Raw genomic sequence first — 24,147 nt, forward strand, 5'->3', positions numbered from 1 at the left:
CATGGGGCTGCTTTTCCAAATATAGGCATTTAAAAAAAAAAAAAAAAAACTGCCAGCAGGCTCAGATGCCAGCACGCAGACACCTGAGGCCTCATGCGCACCTGCATTTCAGTCACACTGCCGAGATGGGGCATGTTTTTCTGGGATCAGTTGTGTGGCCAAGACAGTTTCCTCTTTAACATCATTCCAGGTGGCCCGAGACTGCCACGTAAACAGTGGTACACACCCAACACTATCACATCCCCAGCACTCAACTGAGTGATAAGTATTTCTCAATCTCTCGGAATTAAAGTTTCTTAAACTTTCTGTGGGCCACGGGTCCCTTTTAAAATCTTTAAACGCTCTGAATCTCCCCTACAAAAAATGGCCCCATCACCCCTCTTGAAACCCTCCCATGCACCCCTTCATTACTCTGTGACATCAGGTCTTCCTGATGGAGCCTTTAAAACTGGGTGAAAAACCACTTTGGCTGTCCCTTAAAGACTGGCCTAGCCGGGCACGGCAGCTCACGCCTGTAATCCGAGCACTTTGAGGCCAAGGTAGACAGATCACTTGAGGCCAGGAGTTTGAGACCAGCCTGGCCAGCATGGCAAAATCCTGCCTATACTAAAAATACAAAAATTATCTGGGCATGGTGGCACACACCTAGTCCCAGCTACTTGGGGCTGAGGCCTGAGAATCACTTGAACTCGGTCGGGATGTGGAGGTTGCAGTGAGCCAAGATCATGTCACTGCACTCCATCCTGGGCAGCAGAGCAAGACTATCTATCTCAAAAAAAAAAATTCACCTTCAGGAAGAGGTGCCATGTGGCTCTTCAAGGGTGAATGGGGCTTTGAAGGCAGAATTGAAGGCAGGAGCCTCAGCCTTTTTGTGGAGGAGATAATTTCCCATTTTCCCAAGGCCTTAGAGCAAGCTTGTCCAATCACCAATCAATCAATCAGCTGCCCACAGGCCACATGCAGCCTAGGACAGCTTTGAATGTGGCCCGACACAAATTCATAAACTTCCCTAAAACATTATTTTTTTGCAATTTTTTTTAAGCTCATCAGCTTTCATTAGTGTTAGCGTATTTTATGTGTGGCCCAAGACAATTATTTTTCCAATGTGGTGCAGGGAAGTCAAAAGATTGGCCACCCAGGCGGGGCGCAGTGGCTCACACCTGTAATCCTAGCACTTTGGGAGGCTGAGGCGGGTGGATCACAAGGTCAAAAGATCAAGACCATCCTGGCCAACACGGTGAAACTAATAAAAATACAAAAAATTAGCTTGGCATAGTCCCAGCTACTCGGGAGGCTGAGGCAGGAGAATCGTCTGAACCCAAGAGGTAGAGGTTGCAGTGAACCAAGATCATGCCGCTGTACTCCAGCCTGGCAACGGAGTGAGACTCAGTCTCAAACAAAAACAAAAAAAAGACTGACCACCCTTGCCTTAGAGAAAACGTGGCAGGTGACACACGTTTTGGTGTGAGGGAGAAGCACCGGCTTGGCTCCTGTGGAACAAGGAGCACCGAGGCCAGGGGGTGCTTCCAAGATTGCTCTGAGGGCTCTTCTGTCAGCCTAGGGCAATGGGTTAATAAACTCAGGGTCCAGTTTTGTGCTTCAAAGAAGCACATTCAGATCTCTGAAGAGGAATCCTAGAGCCCAGAGTTCCCCACATGAACCTAAGTGGACACCCCAAGGCCTCCAAGCTTTGTCGCCTTATGCTACCATCTTCCTGAGGAGCATGGTCGCAGTGCTGGCCTTAGGAACGCTGAGGCCAAGGTGAGCCAGGAGACGGCTCCTGGGTGGGGTCTGGCCCCAGGACTACCTCGGATCTAGGCTTGTCGTTGCTGCAAGTGGTAACACCGCGCTGTCGCTAGGAGTAGGGCAGGGTGGCAACCGGCTCCTGCTCCTTCCACGTGCAAGCCACCGCCCAGAGCAGATGTGCAGCAGCAGCAGCTGCAGACAGTCAGGGAAAGAGAGAACAGCAGGAGTTGAAATGCTCGTAATTTTAATGGTCAATAGCTTCTGGTGGGCTCTGGATGGTACAGTTAAACAATATACTTAAAGACCTCCCCCAAAGCACGTCCACACCCCCTCAGCAGCGTCTGCCTCCATCAGCGTTCCACTGCCCAATCAGACTTCCACAGCCTCAGACCCTCCTCTTGGGTTATGGAAATCCACATCTTAGTGTAATGAGCTGAAAAAACCCTGGGTACACCCGTGATCTGTTATTTTTTAAAAAATAACAAATATTAAGCCAAACACCTTCCCAGGCTCTGCTGCCTCACAGAGTAAGAAACGTGACTGTGGCGATCTGAATGCTCTGTTGTCTCTTGTGGGCCAGGCGGTTCTGCTTCTCTCCCTGTGCTACTGAAATCATACGGCATAGAGTTCGTAAATCTTCTTTACACAGTACACCAGGGCGGCCAGTGCTATCGTGTTGTGCAGTCTCTTTCTGTGCAGGTCGTCCTTCCGGACCAGCACCACCGGGGTGGAAGACGTGAGTGTGTGCAGAGGCAGGCGCGACAGTTTATAGGCGTCGTACTCTACCTGGTACTTGCAGCAAGGGTCAAACTGCCAGGAGATCCCATAGAGGGTGCAGCAGGCCAGGCTCAGCACGCCAGCGGGCAGGGAGATGTAGTGGGAATAATCTAAGGGCAGCGCCAGCGGGGTGAAGAGGCAGGCGGTGCCCGCCAGCACGGCCGTCTTGTGCAGGCAGTTGCCCACGGTGATCCAGCGGGCCGTCTCGTCGCCAATGCGAGTGGGCTCGATCACGATATATTTGTACTGGGCTTCCAGGGCCTGCTCCAGCTCATACTCAAACTGGTCTTGGGCGTTCTCCCCATTGTAGATCTCATGCACAATGTAGCAGTCTGTGGCCGACAAGCTCACCCTTTTGATGGAGAGGGCGGGAGAGAGAGAGAGGATGATTAGGCGAAGGAGCACTTAACTGTGTGTGTTTCAGCACTGGGGAGGTCTGAGCCTCCGACTCAACTTACGGCCTGCACTGCGGAGGGCACATCTCGCTGAGGTTCTCATCCCAACACAAGACAATCAGTAAAAAGTATTTTTCCTGGCCAGGCGCGGTAGCTCACGCTTGTAATCCTAGCACTTTGGGAGGCCGAGGCAGGTGGATCACGAGGTCAGGAGATTGAGACCAGCCTGGGCGACATGGTGAAACCCCATCTCCACTAAAACACACACAAAAAAATTAGCCAGGTGTGGTGATGCATGCCTGTAGTCTCAGTACTTAGGAGGCTGAGACAGAAAAATCGCTTGAACCCAGGAGGCGGAGGTTGTGGTGAGCTGAGATTGTACCACTGCACTCCAGTCTGGCAACAGAGCAGGACTCTGTCTCAAAAAAAAAGAAAAAAAGAAAAAATTTCCTGAAAAAATAGTGAAATATAAAAAAAGGCAGGAAAAGAAGTGCCTTGACTTTAAAATGACAGACGCAGGCCTGGTGGTTAGCCTAAGGCTGTGGACCAACTGACCTGTGAGTCAGCCAACGAGCCTGAAGGGGAGAGAAGACTGGGTGGAGAATCACAGGGACACAAATGGCAGCACAGGCCGGCAGCCTGAAAGCCGCTCTTAATCAGGGCAACTGCAGGAGGATTCTTCACTGGAAACCAACAGACCTCGGGACAGATAAAGCTAAGCCCTTGCCCTCCGCATGCTTCCTCAGTAGTCATCCTGGCCCTGCAGAACAGAGACAGAAAGGAAGGGCTTTGCCTTGGGTGACTGAAACCCAAACTCCTTTGGCTATTCTGGGAGGCCAGGCTGTACAAGCCCTGGGTGTCCTTCACGGGCCGGCAGCAGCACCCACCCCCGCCCCCATCTCAGAGGGGAGAACAGGAGACCCAGGACACTAGCCCATTCCATAGGAAAAGCGACCCTTTTGCTGATTTTGGAAAAGACACGCATGAACAGTAGTGGCCCCCAAATTTAATGGGCAGGAAGGTCACTTGAAGGGTTTCAAAACATCCAGCCCAGACGATGACACCAATTCTGGCCCTGTAGACCCAGGCCCCTGCACCACCAGCTATAGCCACTCATTTGCATAAGAAACACTGCCACAGAGACCACACAAGGGGCTTTCCCCCTGGGACTGGGGATGCCCGACACGACCCCACCCCAACCAGCAGGAGGGTAATCCGGCCCATGGAAGGCTCAGCTCTGCAGCAAGGCCAGACAGCGGCCCGGCTGCACCCCGGCGCTGACCGTGGGCCAAGCTGCATTTTAGGCAATCTGGGTTTTTTCCTGGTTTCAGGCCTGTCCGGTGCAAACTTCCCACCCAAAGCAGGATCTTCTTCCCCTGTGGCGGGCAGGCCTGAATTCAGGGCTGTCCACTCCTTGGCTGGTTTCAGCTGGCACAGATCTTTCTGAATCTCTGCACAGTGACCCCGCACACTACTTGTCCTCACCTGCAAGAAGGCTTTATCTGAGCCCTGATAGGGACACTGCTACACGCAACTCTTGAGGCTGGATCAAGTTTTCTAACTCGTGGGTTCTATCACCTGCCTCAGTGAAAAGCAGTCCCTTCCCTCAGCAAACCCTGGTCCCCAGGACAGTCAGAACCATCCGACTAAGGGACACGAGGCTCCAGGGACCTGCTGGTCACTGCTCCCCTACCGGAGCCCATGCCCCTCCAACTGGGAGACTCTGGAACAGTGTTCCGGCCACACGAGGGTCAACATGGCCCATCTACCTGTGGCTCCAAATGTCTGACAGGAAGCAGGTTCCTTTACTGGCCAACGAGAAGCACAGCCCTCAGTGTGCCCAGATGCGAACGGCCCGCCTGCCTGTCCTGTCCTGGCATGCACGCCTGGCCGCCGTGCAGAAGAAAGTCACGGGGAGCTGAGCCACCTGGCCAGTGGTAACATGGGAGTGATGAGGGAAGACATTCGTAACAAGCCACCCCAGAACCTCAGCCCAGCATGAAGGTAACCCCAGCCTCCTTCAAGGGTGGGAGCAATTCCAAGTGATGGGTGGTAGAAATCGGACTGTCAGGGCAAACTTCAAGGGAAAAAAACAGGCAATCGTATTCCTACTACTGTGACTCCTCTCAGCTCAAAGCCTTCAGCAAACAAATAAGCAAACCTAACAGGCAGGGTTCCATTCTGGTTGGATAAACAACTGGTTAACATCTCATGTGGCTGCACTGAAGATGAAAGTCATTGGTAATGGGCTGACTGTGCCCCCAAGCATGAGGGCCCTACTCCCAGGTGGGAAGCACTTTCATAAAAGGCACTGGCTTGGATTTGGGCAAAGGGAACTCTTTATCCTGAAAAAGTAATTAAGCTGGGCTAAGGCAAAGCCTCCTAACTCAATCATAGGCCCTAATTAAACTGCATGCACTGGGGAGAAATCAGTTCCCTGAGGGTGGGACGAGAGGCTCCTAAACATGGGTTGCTGCCAAGCCGCCTGCCTTGCCAGGGTGAACTGATGAGCTGTTTCTGTAAGACTGCACAAGAAGCTTATGAAATGGGGAAAGGAGGGTTTTCCTTCTGAAGTCCTCAGTGGAGTTTCTCCACTTGGTCTTAACTCAGAGGAGAGGTGAGGGGGAGGCCATGTCAGCTGTTATTCCCAGGCAGGATTCAACAATTTTTTTTTATTTTTTCGAGATGGAGTCTCACTCTATCGCCTAGGCTGGAGTGCAGTGGTGCAATCTCGGCTCACTGCAACCTCCGCCTCCCAGGTTCAAGCGATTCTCCTGCCTCAGCCTCCTGAGTAGCTGGGACTACAGGCACGTGCCACCATGCCCGACTAAGTTTTTTTTTTTTTTTAGTAGAGACGGGGTTTCACTATGTTGGTCAGAATGGTCTCGACCTCCTGACCTCGTAATCCACCTGCCTCAGCCTCCCTAAGTGCAGGGATTGCATAAGCCACCATGCCCAGCCAACAATTTTTAAGACATGGTCCTGCTCTGCCACCCAGGCAGGAGTGCGCTGGTGCAATCTTTGCTCATTGCAGCCTTGACCTCCCGGGCTCAAGAGATCCTCCCATCTGAGCCTCCTGAGTAGCTGGGACTACAGGTGTGTGCCACCACACCTGGCTAATTAAAAAAAAAAATTTTTTTTTGAGACAGTCTCACTCTATCTCAAAGGCTGGAGTGCAGTGGCATGATCTCAACTCACTGCAACCTCTGCCTCCCAGGTTCAAGTGATTCTCCTCCTCAGCCTCCTAAGTAGTTGGGGTTATAGGCATCTGCCACCCACCTAATTTTTGTATTTTTAGTAGAGATGGGGTCTCATCATGTTAGTCAGGCCGGTTTTGAACTCCTGACCTCGTGATCCGCCCACCTTGTGGTGGGATTACAGGCGTGAGCCACTAAAAAAGTTTTTTTTTTGTACAGATGGGGTTTTGCCATGTTGCCCAGGCTAGTCTCCAACTCCTCAACTGGAGCTGGTCTCGAACTGGGCTCAAGTGTTCCACTCTCCTCAACCTCTGAAAGTCCTGGGATTCAAAGGCAAGAGCTACCACATCCAGTCAGATTCAGCATTTTAAAAGCCACACTCAGCAAACAAGCAGACCAGAGGCAGGGTCTTCACTGGCGCTGGAGGACTGAAGGCTGAGCAGTGCCCCGACAGTGCGGGGAGGGGCGGGGCCTCCGCTCCCAAGTGGGAGCACTCCTAAGAAAACTCCCTTCTGGGCCGGGCGCGGTGGCTCACGCCTATAATCCCAGCACTTTGTGAGGCCGAGGCGAGTGGATCACGAGGTCAAAAGATCAAGACCATCCTGGTCAACATGGTGAAACCCTGTCTCTACTAAAAATACAAAAAATAAAAATTAGCTGGGCATGTTGGCGCATGCCTGTAGTCCCAGCTACTCAGGAGGTTGAGGCAGGAGAATTGCTTGAACCCGGGAGGCGAAGGTTGCGGTGAGCCGAGATCGCGCCATTGCACTCCAGCCTGGGTAACAAGAGCGAAACTCCGTCTCAAAAAAAAAAGAAAAAGAAAAAAGAAAACTCCCTTCTGGTCTCAAGTCCATCAGGCAAGAGGAGCAGAGAGGCTAGAGAACAAGGTAGGGGTAGGGGACCAAATCCTGTCCCCATCTTCAGACCAAAATGGAGTTGCTTCCAAGTCAGCTGTGCATCCTACTGATGGTCAAAGCCAGGCCAGGGACACCCTGGACTGGGCACCAGAGGTGGGCTTCCTCCTTCAGGAACACTCAAAGCAAAAGGGAGATGCAAAGCTGGGGCTACACAATGTTCTCGCCAACACCCAAATCCACCCTCGTGCGGTCCCTTTCTCTGCCCAGCAGGCCAGCGTCATCCTGAAGGTAGTGAAAACCACTGTTGGTCCGACTGAGACAGCCACCGGAACAGACTGCCCCATCTGGAAACACAGCAGTGGGCAGATCCCACCCCCTCACGCCCTCCAGCCCCCATGCAAGCCCAGCTGGCACCCACATCCACCCAGACCCCTCTGCAGGCACCACTGCTTGCTGGGAGGGATGGGTGGGTCTGCCCACGAGTCCCAACCAGCCTGGAAGCTGCGAGAGACCAAGGCCTTCCAGGATCCCTCCCACATCACTGCTGTTGCCAAGTGTGGCCCGCCACCCAGCACAGGGAGTGAGGAGACCGGGCACCCTCTGCCCTTAGCTGCAGGCGGTCCTGTGAATGGCACAGCCATGAACAAGTGTGTGGACATGGGGGCGCTCGCCAGCATACATCCTGAGATGGTGGCATGGGTCTGCCCCCACCTGCCTGCCAAACCAATGCCTTGGCCTCTTGCAGCCTCAGTGTCTTCCTGTGGGCCGGGCACTCTTGCTGCCCACCATCTAAGACACCTACCCACAGCAGAAACACAAAGGGCATAAGCCACACTGTCCCCAAACAAAGGCAGCGTCCTGCACAACTGCGCTGATTTCTGGGATTCCATAATGAGACAGACCCTAGAAGGAGACAGCAAGGTTCAAACCAAAACACACACAGACACAGGTTTTGAAGCTGTCGCTGCTGGGCTCCTGGGTTCAGGTCTGCATTGCTGACAGGGACTGCTGGACTTCTCTTACTTCAGAAACTCATGGCCATGACCAGGCGCGGTGGCTTACACCTGTAATCCCAGCACTCTGGGAGGCCAAGGTGGGCCGATCACTTGAGGTCAGGAGTTTGAGACCAGCCTGGCCAACGTGGTGAAACCATCTTTACCAAAATTCCAAAAATTAGCCAGGCATGGTGGCGGGCGCCTGTAATACTCAGGAGGCTGAGGCATGAGAATTGCTTGAACTCGGGAGGCAGAGGTTGCAGTGAGCCGAGATCTTGCCACTACACTCCAGCCTAAGTGACGAAAAGAAAAAGAAACTGCCAAGTACTCCCAGGAGAGAGCCGTGTCCAGCCAGCACCCGCTCACCCAGCAGCCACCCATGTATGGCTTGCTTCTGCTTGTGGGTCAAACAAAACCTAATGAAGCAAAGAACCCAGTCAGAAGGTGTCTCAAACCACTGGAGAGCATCACCAGCTGCCCCCAGCTTGTAAGGCCATGGGCTTTAGGACTTGGGCGACCTGAAACCTGGTGCGTGGGAGATTTTTTTCTTTCCTTTTTTTAAAAATTATATGGAGTTTTTTTTTGTGTGTGTGTGTGTGTGTGTGTGTGTGTGGTTTTTTTTTTTCCCCAAAGATAGGGTTTCACCATGATGGCCAGGCTGGTCTTAAACTCCTGACCTCAGGTGATCCACCCGCATCGGCCTCCCAAAGTGCTAGGATTACAGGCGTGAGCCACCACGCCCGGCCTTGTATTTTTTGTTGTTGTTGTTGTTAAGAGCTAGTTGGAATCTTCTGAGCTTTGAGCTTCCTAAGGGACTGTATTTTTGCTTTTCATTGCAGGTGTGAAATGACCAGTAAGAGAGCATAATAGAGTCTATGTTAAAAAAAAAAAAAAAAAAAGAGGCCGGGTGTGGTGGCTTCTGCCCATAATTCCAGTACTTTGGGAGGCTGAGGCAGGTGGATCACCTGAGGTCAGGAGTCTGAAACCAGTCTGGCCAACATGGCGAAACCCTAAATCTACTAAAAATACAAGTATTAGCCAGGTTTGGTGGCACATGCCTGTCATTCCAGCTACTCAGGAGCCTGAGGCAGGAGAATCGCCTGAACCTGGGAGGCAGAGGTTGCAGGGAGCAGAGATCACGCCATTGCACTCCATTTCAAAAAAAAAAAAAGAGGAAAAGGTAGCACCGGGAACAGCAAAGTCTCCAAGCGAAATCAAGAAGTTCAGAGGAACTTTTTAAGCATACTGCCTTAGTATGCTATCTGTAGTATATTTTTAAAAGTCTCTATTTGCTTTTATATGCACAGAACATTTTTGAAAGGATACACAAAGACCTGAGATTTCTGACTGGTCACTAGGGAGGGAACTGAGGGGCTCAGGAAAGAAAAGGGAGGGAGGCCCTTTCTAGTAAATGACTTTTGATCTTTTTGAATCTGGCATATCTCTGGTATCTAAAGATCAGTGTCTGAAGTGGGTCTTAACATATGGAAGAAGAAAAGCAAAAGGATCAGTATCACTTTCCTAAATACACCATGCCAGCACTGAGGTCGCCTTGTATACTCTGAGCCTTTAGACTGTGCCAGCACCTCAGGGGGGCTATTGCAGACACTGAATGGGATCCCCCTCTGGCCTCAGAATAGCTTACAGGTGCTTGTAGTGGGTGTCTTGAACTTCCCTCCCTCAGCCTTCAACCAGAGTCAGCCTTCAGGCCCTCATCTCTCCACCTGAGCCTAACTCAGTCAACTCTCGCACAGTCAGCAAAGGAATCCCCTGGGAACACTAGCATTCCAGTTAAAACACGGTCACACTGAAAACTCAGCAGAGCAACTCCAAATCTGGGATGTGGGCACCCTGTGTCTGTCCTAGCAGCCAATGTCTGGAGGCGTCTTCCCAGAATGCAACAGCTACACAAGAAGGTTCAGAGCACTGTTTAGTGAGAGCAAAAGATGACTGACAGGAGAAGGAGGGCAGAACCGCACCTCCTCCACGAGTGACATGAACTAGCTCCAGTGGCCTGAGCCAGGGTACAACTCTCACACACTCTAAGGCGCACAGAGCTTGGGAATGTGCCACTGAAAGCCCACTATACAAGACAGCAAGGAAGCTGTGGCCCACTTGGGCACAGGGCCTCCGCTGCAGGAGGCAGGCCAGGGTAACACTAGTTCTCTATCATGCTGGGCAGGGAGCACAGAGGTTCATCACTTTGTCTTTTTTAAAGCGTGGTAAAATACACATAAAACACACCACCGTAAGCACTTTTAAGTGTCCAGTTCACTGGCAATAAGCACATGCACACTGATGTACAACCATCACCAACATCCACCTCCAGGATTATCTTCCCAAACTGAAACTCCACCCATTACACGGTCCCCGCCATTCCCAGGCCCCTGCAAACTACCATTCTACTACTTTCCACCCCAATCAGTTTGACTATACAAGTACTTCATATAAGTGGGATCATATATAGTATTTGCCCTTCCGTGTCTGGCTTATTCTACTCAGCATAATTAGTCTCGGGGGTCATCCATACTGTAGCATGTATCTGAATTTTCTTCCTTTTTAAGGCTGAATAATGTTCCACTGTATTAAACCACATTTTGTTAATCCATTCCTCTGTGGTGGGACACTCAGGTTTCCACCACTGGCTACTGTGCATAATGCTGCTGCAAACATGAGTGTACAAACATCTCTTTGAGTCCCTGCTTTTTTGCGCAGGTATATATACCCAGAAGCAGAACTGCTGGATCATATGGCAGTTCCATCTTTTAGGTTTTTTGAGGAACCTCCATATTGTTTTCCACAGCAGTTGCACCATTTTACATTCCCACCAGCAGTGCGCAAGGGTTCCCAAATCTCCATATCCTCACCAACACTTATTTTCCATTTTCTTTTTTTTGAGACAGAGTCTCGCTGTATCTGCCAGGCTAGAGTACAGTGGTGTAATCTCAACTCACTGCAACCTCTGCCTCCCGGGACTTAAGCAAGTCTTGTGCCTCAGCCTCCCAAATAGCTAGGACTACAGGCATGAGCCACCACACCTGGCTAATTTTTGTATTTTTAGTAGAGATGGGGTTTTACCACGTTGGCCAGGCTGGTCTCGAACTCCTGGCCTCAAGTGATCCACCCGCTTCAGCTTCCCAAAGCACCGGGGTTACAGGCGTGAGCCACTGCACCTGGTCTCAGTTTTATTTATTTATTGGAGACAAAGTTTCACTCTTGTTGCCCAGGCTGGAGTGCAGTGGCTTCCCAAAGCGCTGCGATTACAGGGTGAGCCACTGCACCCGGCCTTATTTATTTATTTATTTATTTGAGACAAAGTTTCACTTGCCCAGGCTGGAGTACAGTGGCGCCACTATACAAAAGGGCAAGGGAGCTGTGATGATCCGCCCAACTGGCCTCCCACAATGCTGTAATTACAGGCGTGAGCCACCACACCTGGCCTCATTTTCTTTTTTAATAGCATCTATCCTGGCTGATCGTGGTGCATTTTCATCATCTCAGAAAGAAACTCTGTAACAATTTGTGTTCCTTTCACATCTCCCCCAGCCCTTCCCAGCCCTTCCCAACCACCAATCTGCTTCTCAACTCTGGATTTGCCAATTCTGGGCATTTCATTTAAATGGAACCCTATAACATGTGGTCTTCTGCTGAAGAAGGCTTCTTTCATTTTGCTTTTTCTTTTTTTTTCAGATGGAGTTTCGCTCTTGTTGCCCAGGCTGGAATGCAATGGCTCAATCTTGGCTAACTGCAACCTCCACCTCCTGGGTTCAAGCGATTCTCCTGCCTCAGCCTCCCAAGTAGCTGGGATTACAGGCAATCGCCACCAAGCCCAGATAATTTTGTAGTAGGGACGGGGTTTCTCCAAGTTGGTCAGGCTGGTCTTGAATTCCCGACCTCGGGTGATCTGCCCACCTCGGCCTCCCAAAGTGCTGGGATTGCAGTTTGCCTTGTTTTTAAGGGCCATCCTGCTGTGGCATGTTTATTACTTTTCACATGTTAAAAACATAACTTTTAGGCCGGGCGCGGTGGCTCAAGCCTGTAATCCCAGCACTTTGGGAGGCCAAGGCGGGTGGATCACGAGGTCAAGAGATCGAGACCATCCTGGTCAACATGGTGAAACCCCGTCTCTACTAATACAAAAAATTAGCTGGGCATGGTGGCACGTGCCTGTAATCCCAGCTACTCAGGAGGCTGAGGCAGGAGAATTGCCTGAACCCAGGAGGTGGAGGTTGCGGTGAGCCGAGATCGCGCCATTGCACTCCAGCCTGGGTAACAAGAGCGAAACTCCGTCTCAAAAAAAAAAAAAAAAAGAAAGAAACACATAACTTTTGATGTGTTTAACATATAACTTTTAAAAATATAAGATAAAACTAGGCATGGTGGCTCACGCCTGTAATCCTAGCACTTTGGGAGGCTGAGGTGGGGTCAGAACTTCAAGACCAGCCTGGCCAACGTGGTGAAACCGTGTCTCTACTAAAAATACAAAATCAGCTGAGTGTGGTGGCGCATGCCTGTGGTCCCAGCTACTCGGGATATTGAGGCAGGAGAATCGCTTGAACCAGGGAGGTAGAGGCTGCAGTGAGCCAAGATTACACCATTGAACTAATAGGTGACTTTTCAATTTCTTCATGCTTTTCTGTATTTTTCAAAAAAACCAAACGTGCTGCTTTTATAATGGGAAAAATAATTATAAACTTATTCTTAAAAACTGTTGAATTCTATCTCTTGAGGTGAAGAGACCAGACACCCGTGGGACCTCCTTCCACTGCCAAGAAGAGCAGGAAGTGGCTCACTTCCTGCTCCAGAACCTTCTCGGTGCCCACAAGAGGCAGTAGTCTGGATGCAGACAGCTTCTCATGGCTGAGGTGTCATGCTGATGTCTGCCCACAGTCCTGCCCAAAAGGAGGACAGTTCCAGGTCCCTGTTTCCCTTGAGCAAACACTGGCCAAGCTGCCAGGCCAGCCACCATCACCTCCCCAGTCCTGAGAGACCCCGCAGAGCCAAATCTGAGTGGAAGCATCCGCGTTAAGCCCCTTCCTGGAGGGAGGCCTGGGCTCACAGGCAGGCCTGAAACTCCACGAGGACAGAGGCTGCATTTTCATCGTAGTTTCCCCAGCGCTGGGCCTAAATGTAACAGGTTCCCAAAAGACGAAGGTGGAAGGCGTTTGTAATGATCACAGGCATGCGCCACCAGAGTGACGGGAGGAGAAAAACAATTATGGTTATTAAGAGAACTAGTACTGGAAAAAAGTCAAACTAGGTCCATCTGTCTGGCTGCTTTTTGCTCACCTATGATCCAGGAGGTGCTAGGCTGGACCTCCACCTGCGTCTGCCTAATTAAGCCCTGCTTCTTTGGGACCTACAGAAAGCAGAGGAATGCAGCAGTGAAAGCCTGTGCCCAGACTCAAAGGCACAGGCAGGTGGCCCCACACCCTGTGGACGGCTCCACAGGCCAACGAACTCTCACAGGGCTCCTGGCCCTTTCGTCTGCTTCAGAGGACACTTTCCTATTCTGTGCACTGTAACTATCAGCCCTTCTGTCTGGGAAGCAGGAACACAGCGCACTGAGTATAGGAGTTGACAGGCTGGATTCAAGTTCCCTCTCGGCTGCCTACTGGCTTTGTGTCTAAGGGCAACACACCCGGCCCCTCTCAGCCAGTTTCCTGTGTTGTCAAAGGGGGCCAGAGGCCGTGGCTCTCCCAGAGGACTGCAGTGAAGACGGGAACAGTCGCCAAGCACTGCCCCTCTGCCTAAGGCACATGCGGCTGATGAAATTTAAATTAATTAAAGTTAGACATATCAAAAAACTCAGTTCCTGGCCAGGCACAGTGGCTCACGCCTATAATCCCAGCACTTTGGAAGGCCAGGGTGGGTGGATTGCTTGAGCCCACAAATTTAAGACTAGCCTGGACAACATGGTGAAACCCCGCCTCTGCAAAAAATACAAAAATGAGCTGGGTGTGGTGGTGCAAGCCTGTGGTCCAGCTACTTGGGAGGCTGGGGTGGGAGAATGGTTTGAGCCAGGGAGAGAGGGTGCAGTGAGCCGAGGTCACACCCGCACTCCAGCCTGGGCAACAGAGCCAGACCTTGTCTCATAAAATATATAAATATATAAATAAAACCTCAGTTCCTCAGACACTACAAAGTCCTGACAGCCACAAGTGGCTGATGGCTGCCCCAGTGAACTGCAGGGACACACCAGGATCTGTCGTGCCAGAAACTCCTACTGGACGGCCCTGCTCTGAAGAGCGGTTATGACTACTACACGGCTGTCAGCTTTTCCTGAGAACTGTGCCCATAACATGGCTGCTGGCACCAGGGCGGAACCCAGTGGCGGCCGGGAGGTTCCCGGGTGTGCTCACTCATGGAGTGCTGCCCACCTCCACCCCTGGCACCTCGCTCACTGAAGAATATGTGCACACCCGCACGCCGGGGCAGAGGAGCCACCTCCCCACCTCCGTGGACCCAGATGCAGCCCTCCCCTCTTCAGAAAGTAGGGGGAGGTGTCTTCCCTGGAATGTGACTTTGACCTAAAGGACTGAACCACTGAGGCACAAATTAACGCACTTGGAATCCAGGTTGCTTGGGTGAACCAAGGGAAAAAGAAATTCTTGAAAACTTGAAGGCACATCAATGCCAAAGAGGATGAACCCCATCCTAACCTATGAATCCAACTTCTGCAGCCAGAACATGTGGCTCCTTTGTTAAGTAGCTGAGTAGAACCCCACGACCAGTGGCTAAACCCCCACACATTTGGGTGCAGATCCCATATCTGCTCATCTCATCCCAGCCAGAAGGAAACAAAAACTCCCACCGCACACAAAGGGAACATGGGAGTCTTTCAAGAGAGATTAAATACTCCCAAACCCTGATAGTCTAAAAGGGAAGGATCAAAAAGGAAAGGGAAGCTGTCCCCCCAGGACCATGATCCAACCTGCGCCCAGGGCTTGTGTTCCATCTGCTCACTGGATGAACTTGCATGGGCCACCTGGGCCCAGGCACACCTGAGTTCACAAAGAAGAGGTCAGGTCCTGGGGAATAAAGTATGGCATGGAAAGCCATGGACGTCAGCCCAGGGAACTGGCTGCCTGTAAAGCGCTGGAGCAGACAGCCATGCAAGCCAGGGGAGGGGAAGGCCACAACAAGGAACTTCGCTTTAAACCTGAACCTTTAGCCCAGTGCATCTGGCCCTCGGCATACCCCAGGCTGCCTCATATCATGCTCAGAAGCAGATCAAGTACATCTTCACGTGATTAGAAAAACAGGAACTCGGAGCACACAGCTATACTCACATTCCAACAATCACGGAGGGCTCGGGAGGCTCAGGGGCCCTGAGAGAGTGAAGCCAAGCAGCCCAAGTAAGACAGGCGGGGCTGTCTGTGAGCTGGTCCGGGCTGGCACACGGCGGCAGAACACAGATACCTGCACTGTGCTTTCCTAGATGGGCAAGTGTGTCTCAAAGACGCCGACAGGACAAGTGGCAATCGGTTTGATGTGCTCGTTGCCAGTGTGCTGAATTTTGGACAAGAATTCAGGTTACAGCTCAGAGTCTGATGTTCTTCATTACAAACACTGTTGGTTCCCTAGATTTAATGGAGTGGAGAGAAAAATCAACATGCAAGCACTACCATTTTGCTATTTCCACCCCTCCAACTTTAGTCAAAACCAGCACCGTCCATATCAGAACTTTCTGCAGTAATGGAATGTTCTCCACCCATGCTGTCCAATGTGGTAGCCACAAGCCAGAAGTGGCTACTGAACACCTGAAACGTGGCTAGTGAGACTGAGGAGCAGAATTCTTCATTTTATTTAATGTTAATGAATTTAAATGTAATTGCCACATGTGGCTGGTGGCTACTGAACTGCTGTGTTAACTGAGCACTGATTCTAGAGCTGTGTTCTAGACTCAGCAAGGTAAAGCAGGAACCCACACACCGCAGGTGCTAAGCTGGAGCATCTAAAACACAGCGCCGGCAGTAATACTGGGGACAATCTGGCTCCGGATGGCCAACGAATGCTTCAAGAGTTGGTAGCCACTGGCAAATCTGGCAAGTCTGCCCAAAGTGTTGCTCTGTTCCCCCTGCCCCAAACCAGACAATGTTTCCCTCAGCTTCAGCAAAAGCAGATGCCAACCAGGTATGGGCAGCAACTGGGGAGAGCACTCATATAACATGGAGCTGAGATTTGAGTCAGCACAAATGTGACATGGAACAACGTCATTTAAGAGAGCCATAAACAGCCTACTTCAGTCAGAAGAGCCAATAATACAGTCAGAGCTTATAATCTAGGCCATCAGCTAATCCGCCCTGCCCCACCTGAACACCCATCACCAACTAAGCAGGAATGGAGGGATGCCCAAAAGTCAGCTCGCTAGCCCCACAGCGGGTTATGTTTCCAGCCCCTCCTCAGCATGGGAAGATCTTAGGGAAGCTGGGCTGGGCAAGTGACTCTTCCAACAGAACCTGACTAGGGCTTTATAGCAAAAGCAAACAGAGGGGTAGTCTCCACCCATACCATGTTCTAGGAGAGTAGATGGTGACATCCAAACTACAAAACCAAATGCCACATTCCTGCTGGCACACAACACTTGCATGTGTGGGTAGAGCCTTCAGCTCCAGGCCAAACCTGAACACCTACAGAGACCAAGCAGGTAAATGCATTGAGTCAAGCTGTCAGGTGAGGAATCATGAACTGGAGATGCTTGTCCTGACCAAAAAGAGTCAGCCACTACGCAGCTTTTCAGGGAACGTTTTATGTGAAATCTATTGGCAACTAATTTAAATTCTCTTAAGAACTGTTGAGGTTCGGCCTGGCGAGCCTCATGCCTGTAATCCCAGCACTTTGGGAGGCCGAGGCAAGTGGATCACCCGATGTCAGGAGTTCGAGACCAGCCTGACCAACATGGAGAAACCCCGTCTCTATTACAAATACAAAAATTAGCTGGGTGTGGTGGCGTGTGTCTGTAATCCCAGCTGCTCGGGAGGCTGAGGCAGGAGAATCGCTTGAACCCAGGAGGCAGAGGTTGCAGCAAGCCGAGATGGCACCATTGCACTCCAGCCTGGGCAACGAGAGAAACACCGACTCAAAAAAACAACTGTTGAGGTTCAACAGTCAACTGCGCTGCTGGTTTGCAGACTCCATTTTGAATAAATACTTTTCTCAAGCCAAAGCAAAAACAACTCTTAATATCCGTTTTCTTAGATCAATAAAAGCTTAACCCGTGCTGGCAAGGCTCCTGTTCCCTGCCTGGGGCGTCCCTATTCAGCTCTTTTTCAGTGGATTTTAATCCAACTAGAGGGCCTACGTTTCTCTCTAATACTTTGAGTTTTCTAAACACGTTATTTCCTATTACTGTTTGCATTGAATATCTTGAAAATGTGTTTTTTAAGGGCATGTGAAAACCAGTGAGGTAACTCATTTAAATAGCCCAATCTAAGAAATACCAGGCAGGAGTTAGAAAAACAAAAGTGTTTGCCATTGCTTTTCCAGGGAAGAGGAAATGCAGAATGGGCAACGTTGGATAACCGGGCTCAAGAATAAAAGGCGAGCTAAAGGATTCTATCGCAACTGCCAAACAGGAATAATCTTCCCAGCTGGGAAAGCCATCTGCAAGCAATAGCAATGAACACAGGATGGAATCAGTCATAGAAAAGGAATAATGCAGAATAGTAGAGAGGAAGAGAACTTTTCTGTTAGACAATCCTCACCAAAAGAAAGACGGGGTGGGGTGGGGAGTTGGGGACCCGGCAAAACCAAAACTTTCCTTTTTTGCTAACGGCTGCTATTCCAATCAAGCTTTAGCGCATAGTTAATCCAGGTGGCTCAACCAGTATACATCGTCTCCCAAACTTCTACTGGCTGAACAGCTTCTAGTGACTTCCACTAGCTGAAACTGCTTCCCAGAAGCAAAAACTGCAACTTCAACATGAAATACGGAAACCACTCCAATCTCATCTAGAAATTGGTTATTCAAATGGAGGTCCCCCTTGGAAGAAACACGCTCCTAGCTCCCTAGCGACACACCATTCATTAGCAAAGGTAACTTTAAAAGACTTCCACGGCAGGAGCGCTCGCACAGAACAATCCAAAAGTCTCCAGAATCGCCCCTCGAGGAAGTGGCCGGCTCCAGGCCCGGAAGACACACATGCGGGGGTTGGGGGGGGGGGCTAAAGCTCCCTGGTAAACGTACCGATCAAACTGCCCCTGCAGCGGCCGGCCTTCTCTATGAAGGCTTCCCCTTCTTTCTCTCTCCGGGGGCCCTGTCCTCCTCGCCACGTCGGGGGCCGCGGCCGAGATGGCCACGCGAGTGGCCTAGCGGGGCGGGTGCTTCCGCCGCCGCTCGGCCCGCGGGCAGCTAGGCAGGTACCTGGGGCCTGCGCGGGGCGCCCGTTCCTCTCCGCACAGCCCGGCTTCGGGCCCCGCCCCGCATGGCCGCTGCCCACCTTACCCAGCTCGGGTAACCTCCCTTCCCCTAAGCTCTCCGCCGAGCTTCGGCCTGGCTCCCACCCGGATCCCGGATCCTCCGGAACTGGAACCCCGTATGCCCGGCGGGGGTCCGGGGGGCCAGGGCAGGAAGGCTGCTGCAGCCTCCGGAGGCCGCGCTGGGCTCTCCGGCCCCTAAGCCGCCTGCACTGGGAGCAACAAGCCCTTGGGTCTCACCTCTCTCGGGCGCTGCCACCACTGCTGCCCGGGCCAAGACGCCTCCTTCCCCAAGCGGCCATCTTGGAGACACTCTGCTCGCCAACGTCTCGCGCCAAGGCGGCATCGGGAGAGCAGGCGAACCGACGGGAAGTGTAGTCCACCCCGCTATCGTGGGCCGCTCGGCGGGCAGAAGCCCGACCCGGCGGAACTACCGCGCCCACAAGGCAGCGCGCCGGAAGCCCCGCCCCCGGGGTCGCCCGGGCCCGTAGTCCTTCTGCGAGGGCGCGAGGCCCCCGGGAGCAGTCCTGGTTCGAGCACGTTGGAAGAAACTTAAGTTCCCGGCGTTCTCAGCCTGGGAGTCACCGGCGCCTACCCGCCGGTACGTCCTCGGGTTTCGTGAGTCAGTAGCAGATGGAGAGAGGATAGCAAAGTGCCTACAACTCCCAGAGCGCCGCGCGGAGGCGCCCGGCCCTGCAGCCCCGTCCTGCCAGGCCGTGTCTCCGGCCGGGGGCCACCGCTCTGTCTGCGGGCCTCTAGCGCCCGGCCCCTCCGCGTCGACCCGCCTGCCCTTCACAGCCTCGGCCCGTAAGGTCACCGAGGGGCGGGAGGCGCCGCCCGGGCCCTCTTCGGAGGCAGGCGCTGCTCCCACACCATCCCCCCAATTCTCTTAGACTCCGGGGTACTTTGGAGACCGAGACAGACGTGCGGTCCCTGCTGCCACCGGAGGTCCCCGCTTGCAGGTGCAGGCGGTTAGAGGAGAGGATCTGAAAGCACGGAAGGGGAATAGCTGTGTAATAACTACTGTGAAGGAGAGAGGGCCCTGCGACTGCGATAGCCCTGTTTTAGACAGGGCCTCCAGGCCTCTTAGACTCAGTTCCTGCCCTGCATCCACTCCTGCCCTGCCGCTGCGATGGCATAATCTCGGGATCTTTGGAGGCAGATGCAGGGCTAAACCATCCACCTGACGGGAACCCAGGACCCGACATCTCCTTGTCTGGACACTCCTGTAAAGAGCCAAAGTCAGGAAGGACTAACGGGAACCTTGAGATTCCCAGGTGCTGCTGCATCAGATCTGTGGACTCTGGGGGATCTCTTACAGTTTGTGAACTTCTCAGTCCCTCTACTGCTCCCACAGACAACGTTGCTAAACATATTAGTTGGTCCCATAAATACTTAAATGCAAAAACCTGGTCCAGATCCAGACCAGTCGGTCGTGTCACATTCCTGTGCAGTGGAACCCCCGCCCCCATCCCCCCCCGCAGGCCACAGCGGGCGGAAGGCGACCCTCTCATTGTTCAGGTTTCTTTCGGATTTCCTTCCAGCTCACATTCTACCACAGTTTTAGCTGTTTACAATCCTCTCACAGTCCCTCATCACCTACGGTGTGTGATTCGGACTCCTTAGCACAATCCAAAAGCCCCTCCTTAGTTTGAAAATTGCCTCGCTCTCCAAATTCAACTGCTTACCTTTCCTGTCTGGAACTTACCAGCCTAGTAAATTCACAGGGCTTGTAGGTACACAGATGTTCTATGCCTTGCCTAAAATGCTTTCTTGCCTCCCAGCCAACTTCTATGCTTCAAGACCTTGTACCTGTCCAGTCTCTAAAGTACCTGGTCTTCCAGTTGGGTCATACAGCCCTGCCTCCAAGTGTCAGTGTAGCCCATGCTGGAGATCTCTGGACAATTCCACGGTATGACCCTGCCTGCAGATATGACTGTCTTTTCTCTGGATCAGTGTGGTGATTCAGAGGGTACACTAGGGATTCCAGAACGCACTTCTGTCTCAGGGGCTGCTTGTGTAACTTCTGTTTCTCAGCTGCCTGGTTTGTATCATGGAATGATATTATTATGGTACCTCCTGTCAGAGAATTGCTGTATTTCCTGAGGTGATACATATATGGAACTTAGAAAAACAGCGCAAGGTAACAGTAACAACTGATTATTATGTAGTGCCAAATGCTGTTCTATATTTTGAGTGATCTACATCTTGATCTTCACAACAACGCTATGAAAGTGATACTGGCCGGGCGCGGTGGCTCACGCCTTTAATCCCAGCACTTTGGGAGGCCGAGGCGGGTGGATCACGAGGTCAAGAGATCGAGACCATCCTGGTCAACATGGTGAAACCCCGTCTGTACTAAAAATACAAAAATTAGCTGGGCATGGTGGCGCACGCCTGTAGTCTCGGTTACTCAGGAGGCTGAGGCAGGAGAATTGCTTGAACCCAGGAGGCGGAGGTTGCGGTGATCTGAGATCGAGCCATTGCACTCCAGCCTGGGTAACGAGAGCAAAACTCTGTCTCAAAAAAAAAAAAAAAGAAAGTGATACTGTTGGCCGGGTACAGTGGCTCACGCCTGTAATCCCAGCACTTTGGGAGGCCGAGGCAGGTGGATCACCTGAGGCCAGGAGTTCAAGACCAACCTGGCCAACATGGTGAAACCTCATCTCTACTAAAAACACAAAAATTAGCTGGGCATGGTGGCGTGCGCCTGTAATCCAGGCTACTCAGGAGGCTTAGGCAGAAGAATCACTTGAACCCAGGAGGTGGAGGTTGCAGTGAGCCAAGATCACGTCACTACACTCCAGACTGAACAATAGAGTGAGATTGTCTAATAAAAATGTGATACTGTTATTATCAACAATCTCATTTTTGAAATGAGGATATATCAACTTACAGAGGACTTGAGTGACTTGCTCACATTGTCAGCCGGGAAAGGTGCTGGGATTTGAGTCCAGACTGACCAGTTACAGGGATTACACTCTGCCATGTGCCTCTCAAGAAGCACTGGAGGCAGGTCTAGTGCACAGTCAGTGTAAATGCGCAAACAACTGTGGCCCTAATGACCCTCCCATTTCTCCAGCTTTTGCTCTCCCCTTAACTTCTGTATGGCCATCTGCTTCCAGTCTGCCAGCTTGGGCTAAGATCCTCACAATGTTGCCTCCTGGTTACGGTGAATGCACAGAGGTTGTCTGGAAGGATCATAGCCTCATTGACTCAGTGTGTATTAGCTGAGCACCTCCCAAGGGCACAGCCTGAGTGGTGGGAATCAGTTCCTGGGGGCTGTCATGCAGTGGAGACTCCCGTGAGCCCTCTGTCCTGCTGTACGAAGGTAGCCAGTGGAAGGGCATGTCCTAGCTGGTGCTCAAAGTAATCTGCTCCTTCTCTTACTACACTTTTCATTCACTCATTCTTATAACAAATCGTTGTTGAAGGCATACTCTGCAGGTATTCTTTTGGGCACAGAGATACAGTGTTTACTAAGACAAACTGTTGCTGGCTCTCAAGGGGGTTTACATTCTGATGGGATACACAGCTAAGTAAATATTTTCAGAGAGTAGTATCAAGAAGAAAAAAAGCAGGATAATGTAATGGAGTGACTTGGAGATCATAGGTAGTAAGAGAAGGTCTCTAAAAAGGTAACATTTGAATGCTGGGCACAATGGCTCACACCTATAACCCCAGCACTTTAGGAGGCTGAGGAAGGAGGATGGCTTGAGGCCAACCTGGGCAACATAAGGGAGAACTTGTCTCTACAAAAAATTTAAAAATTAACAAAGTATGGTGGCATGTGCCTGTTAGTCCTAGCTACTGGGGAGGCTAAGGTGAGAGGATGCAGCAAGCTATGACTGTACTAATGCAGTCCAGCCTGACGGACAGAGTGAGACCCTGTCTCTAAAAGAGAAAAAAAAAAAAAGGTGGGGGGCCGGGCACGATGGCTCACGCCTGTAATCCCAGCACTTTGGGAGGCCGAGGCGGGTGGATCATGAGGTCAAGAGATCAAGACCATCCTGGTCAACATGGTGAAACCCCGTCTCTACTAAAAATACAGAAAATTAGCTGGGCATGGTGGCGCGTGCCTGTAATCCCAGCTACTCAGGAGGCTGAGGCAGGAGAATTGCCTGAACCCGGGAGGCGGAGGTTGCGGTGAGCCGAGATTGCGCCATTGCACTCCAGCCTGGGTAACAAGAGTGAAACTCCGTCTCCAAAAAAAAAAAAAAAAGGAAAAAAAAAAAACTTCGACTGTCTCAAAAGGTAACATTTGAGTGAGACTTAAAAGAGTGTGCATATGAAGGGCTGAAGACAGAATGTTCTGTACAGAGGGAATTAATGCAATGGTTTTGCAGTGCAGATGGGCCTGGGGTGTTCCAGTAAGGTTAGGACCAAGGTGGCTGGAGCATGATGAGACAGGAATGGTACTTAACTTGCCTTTGGTTAAGTCACTTTCTCTTCTTTTTTTTTTAGAGACGGGGTTTCACCATGTTGGCCAGGCTGGTCTCTAACTCCTGATCTCATGATCCGCCCACATTGGCCTCCCAAAGTGCTGGGATTACATGCGTGAGCCACCGCACCCGGCCCCTAAGTCATTTTCTCTATTTGAATTTCAGTTTCTCACCTGTAAACTATGAGAAATTTTATCTATATTAGCTAGTGTGTAATTAGAGGAAAACCGACCAAGCTACTTTACCCAGAAGGAATTTAATACAGGGTATTGTTTACAAAGGTGTTGGAAGGGCATGCGAAGCAAAGGAGAATAAGGGCACCCAAAGCCTAGTAGCTGGAGGTAGCTACTATGACCCCCCACAAAGCTGGAGGAGCAAAAGGAAAATTTGTTTCCAGAAACTGATTCGTCAGCTGCTGAGCAGGAGCCTGAGCTGCACTTGCTGCCTGGTGCTACTGACACAACTGGAACCACCACTGTGGCCTGGGGTGCCACCAGAAGCCAGAGAGTGGAATGGCTTCTGCCCTCCTCGTGTGGTCCAAACTCCCACCAGTACCTCCCACTGGCTGAATCAGATGACAAGGGAGTTCTGGGAAATGTAGTTCTTTGGCTTCCAGCCCTGAGCATGGAGAGTATAGGAAGGCAGGTGTAGGCGGGACACAGTGGCTCAGGCCTGTAATTTCAGCACTTTGGGAGGCCAAGGCAGGTGGATCACAAGGTCAGGAAATCAAGACCATCCCGGCTAACACTGTGAAAACCCGTCTCTACTGAAAAATTAGCCGGGTGTGGTGGCACGCCCCTGTATTCCCAGATACTCGGGAGGCTGAGTCAGGAGAATCACTTGAACCCAGGAGGCGGAGGTTGCAGTGAGCTGAGATTGCACCACTGCACTCCAGCCTGGGTGACAGAGCGAGATTTCGTCTCAAAAAAGAAAAAAAAGGCATGTGTAGGGGAGAAAACAGATGCCGTTCACACAGCACCTATCTTGTAGGGCTTTGTTGAGGAGTAGAAACTAACCCTATTTTTATTCCTCATAGCATGTAGTAGCATTCAGGGAAAGGCAAATCTTCCAAAACAATATCTTAAGTGAAACAGTCCTATATAAAGCTTTGAATTTACCATTATAAGCATCAAAATGAGCATTTTAAAAGTAGAATTTTGGCCAGGCACAGTGACTCACACCTGTAATCCCACCAGTATGAGAGGCCAAGGTGGGCAGATCACCTGAGGTTGGGAGTTTGAGACTAGCCTGACCAACATGGAGAAACCCTGTCTCTACTAAAAGTACAAAATTAGCCGGGCGTGGTGGCGCATGCCTGT

At 51.3% G+C, this 24,147-nt stretch overlaps 1 protein-coding gene across 3 annotated transcripts; it reads right to left on the bottom strand.

Moving 5' to 3' along the window:
* Positions 1-1,973: 1,973 nt before the first annotated feature.
* On the bottom strand, positions 1,974-18,770 carry TMEM11 (transmembrane protein 11). 3 transcript variants are annotated; one of them, XM_012461789.3, is made up of 3 exons: positions 18,627-18,704; positions 15,260-15,550; positions 1,974-2,875 (listed from the first exon to the last, which is right to left on the bottom strand). In XM_012461789.3, coding segments are annotated over exons 2-3 (519 nt in total). In that variant the 5' UTR covers positions 15,262-15,550; positions 18,627-18,704; the 3' UTR covers positions 1,974-2,358. The 3 variants fall into 3 exon arrangements, with proteins under 3 accessions (XP_012317212.1, XP_012317214.1, XP_012317211.1); XM_012461791.2 differs by lacking the exon at positions 18,627-18,704 and adding an exon at positions 18,157-18,233; XM_012461788.2 differs by lacking the exon at positions 15,260-15,550 and having other exon boundaries at positions 18,627-18,770.
* Positions 18,771-24,147: the final 5,377 nt, after the last annotated feature.

This window comes from Aotus nancymaae, unplaced genomic scaffold (genome assembly GCF_030222135.1).
Source record: "Aotus nancymaae isolate 86718 unplaced genomic scaffold, 86718_ANA_hifiasm-v0.15.2.pri h1tg000018l, whole genome shotgun sequence".
Taxonomy (NCBI): Eukaryota; Metazoa; Chordata; class Mammalia; order Primates; family Aotidae; genus Aotus; species Aotus nancymaae.

Bases quoted from the DNA above. Each gene is read 5' to 3' on its own strand.
- TMEM11 (XM_012461788.2), bottom strand. From the start codon at position 18,688: ATGGCCGCTTGGGGAAGGAGGCGTCTTGGCCCGGGCAGCAGTGGTGGC. The intron at 2,876-18,626 runs GTGAGACCCAAG...CTCCATCAAAAG, and splicing joins GGTGGCAGCGCCCGAGAGAG to GGTGAGCTTGTCGGCCACAG.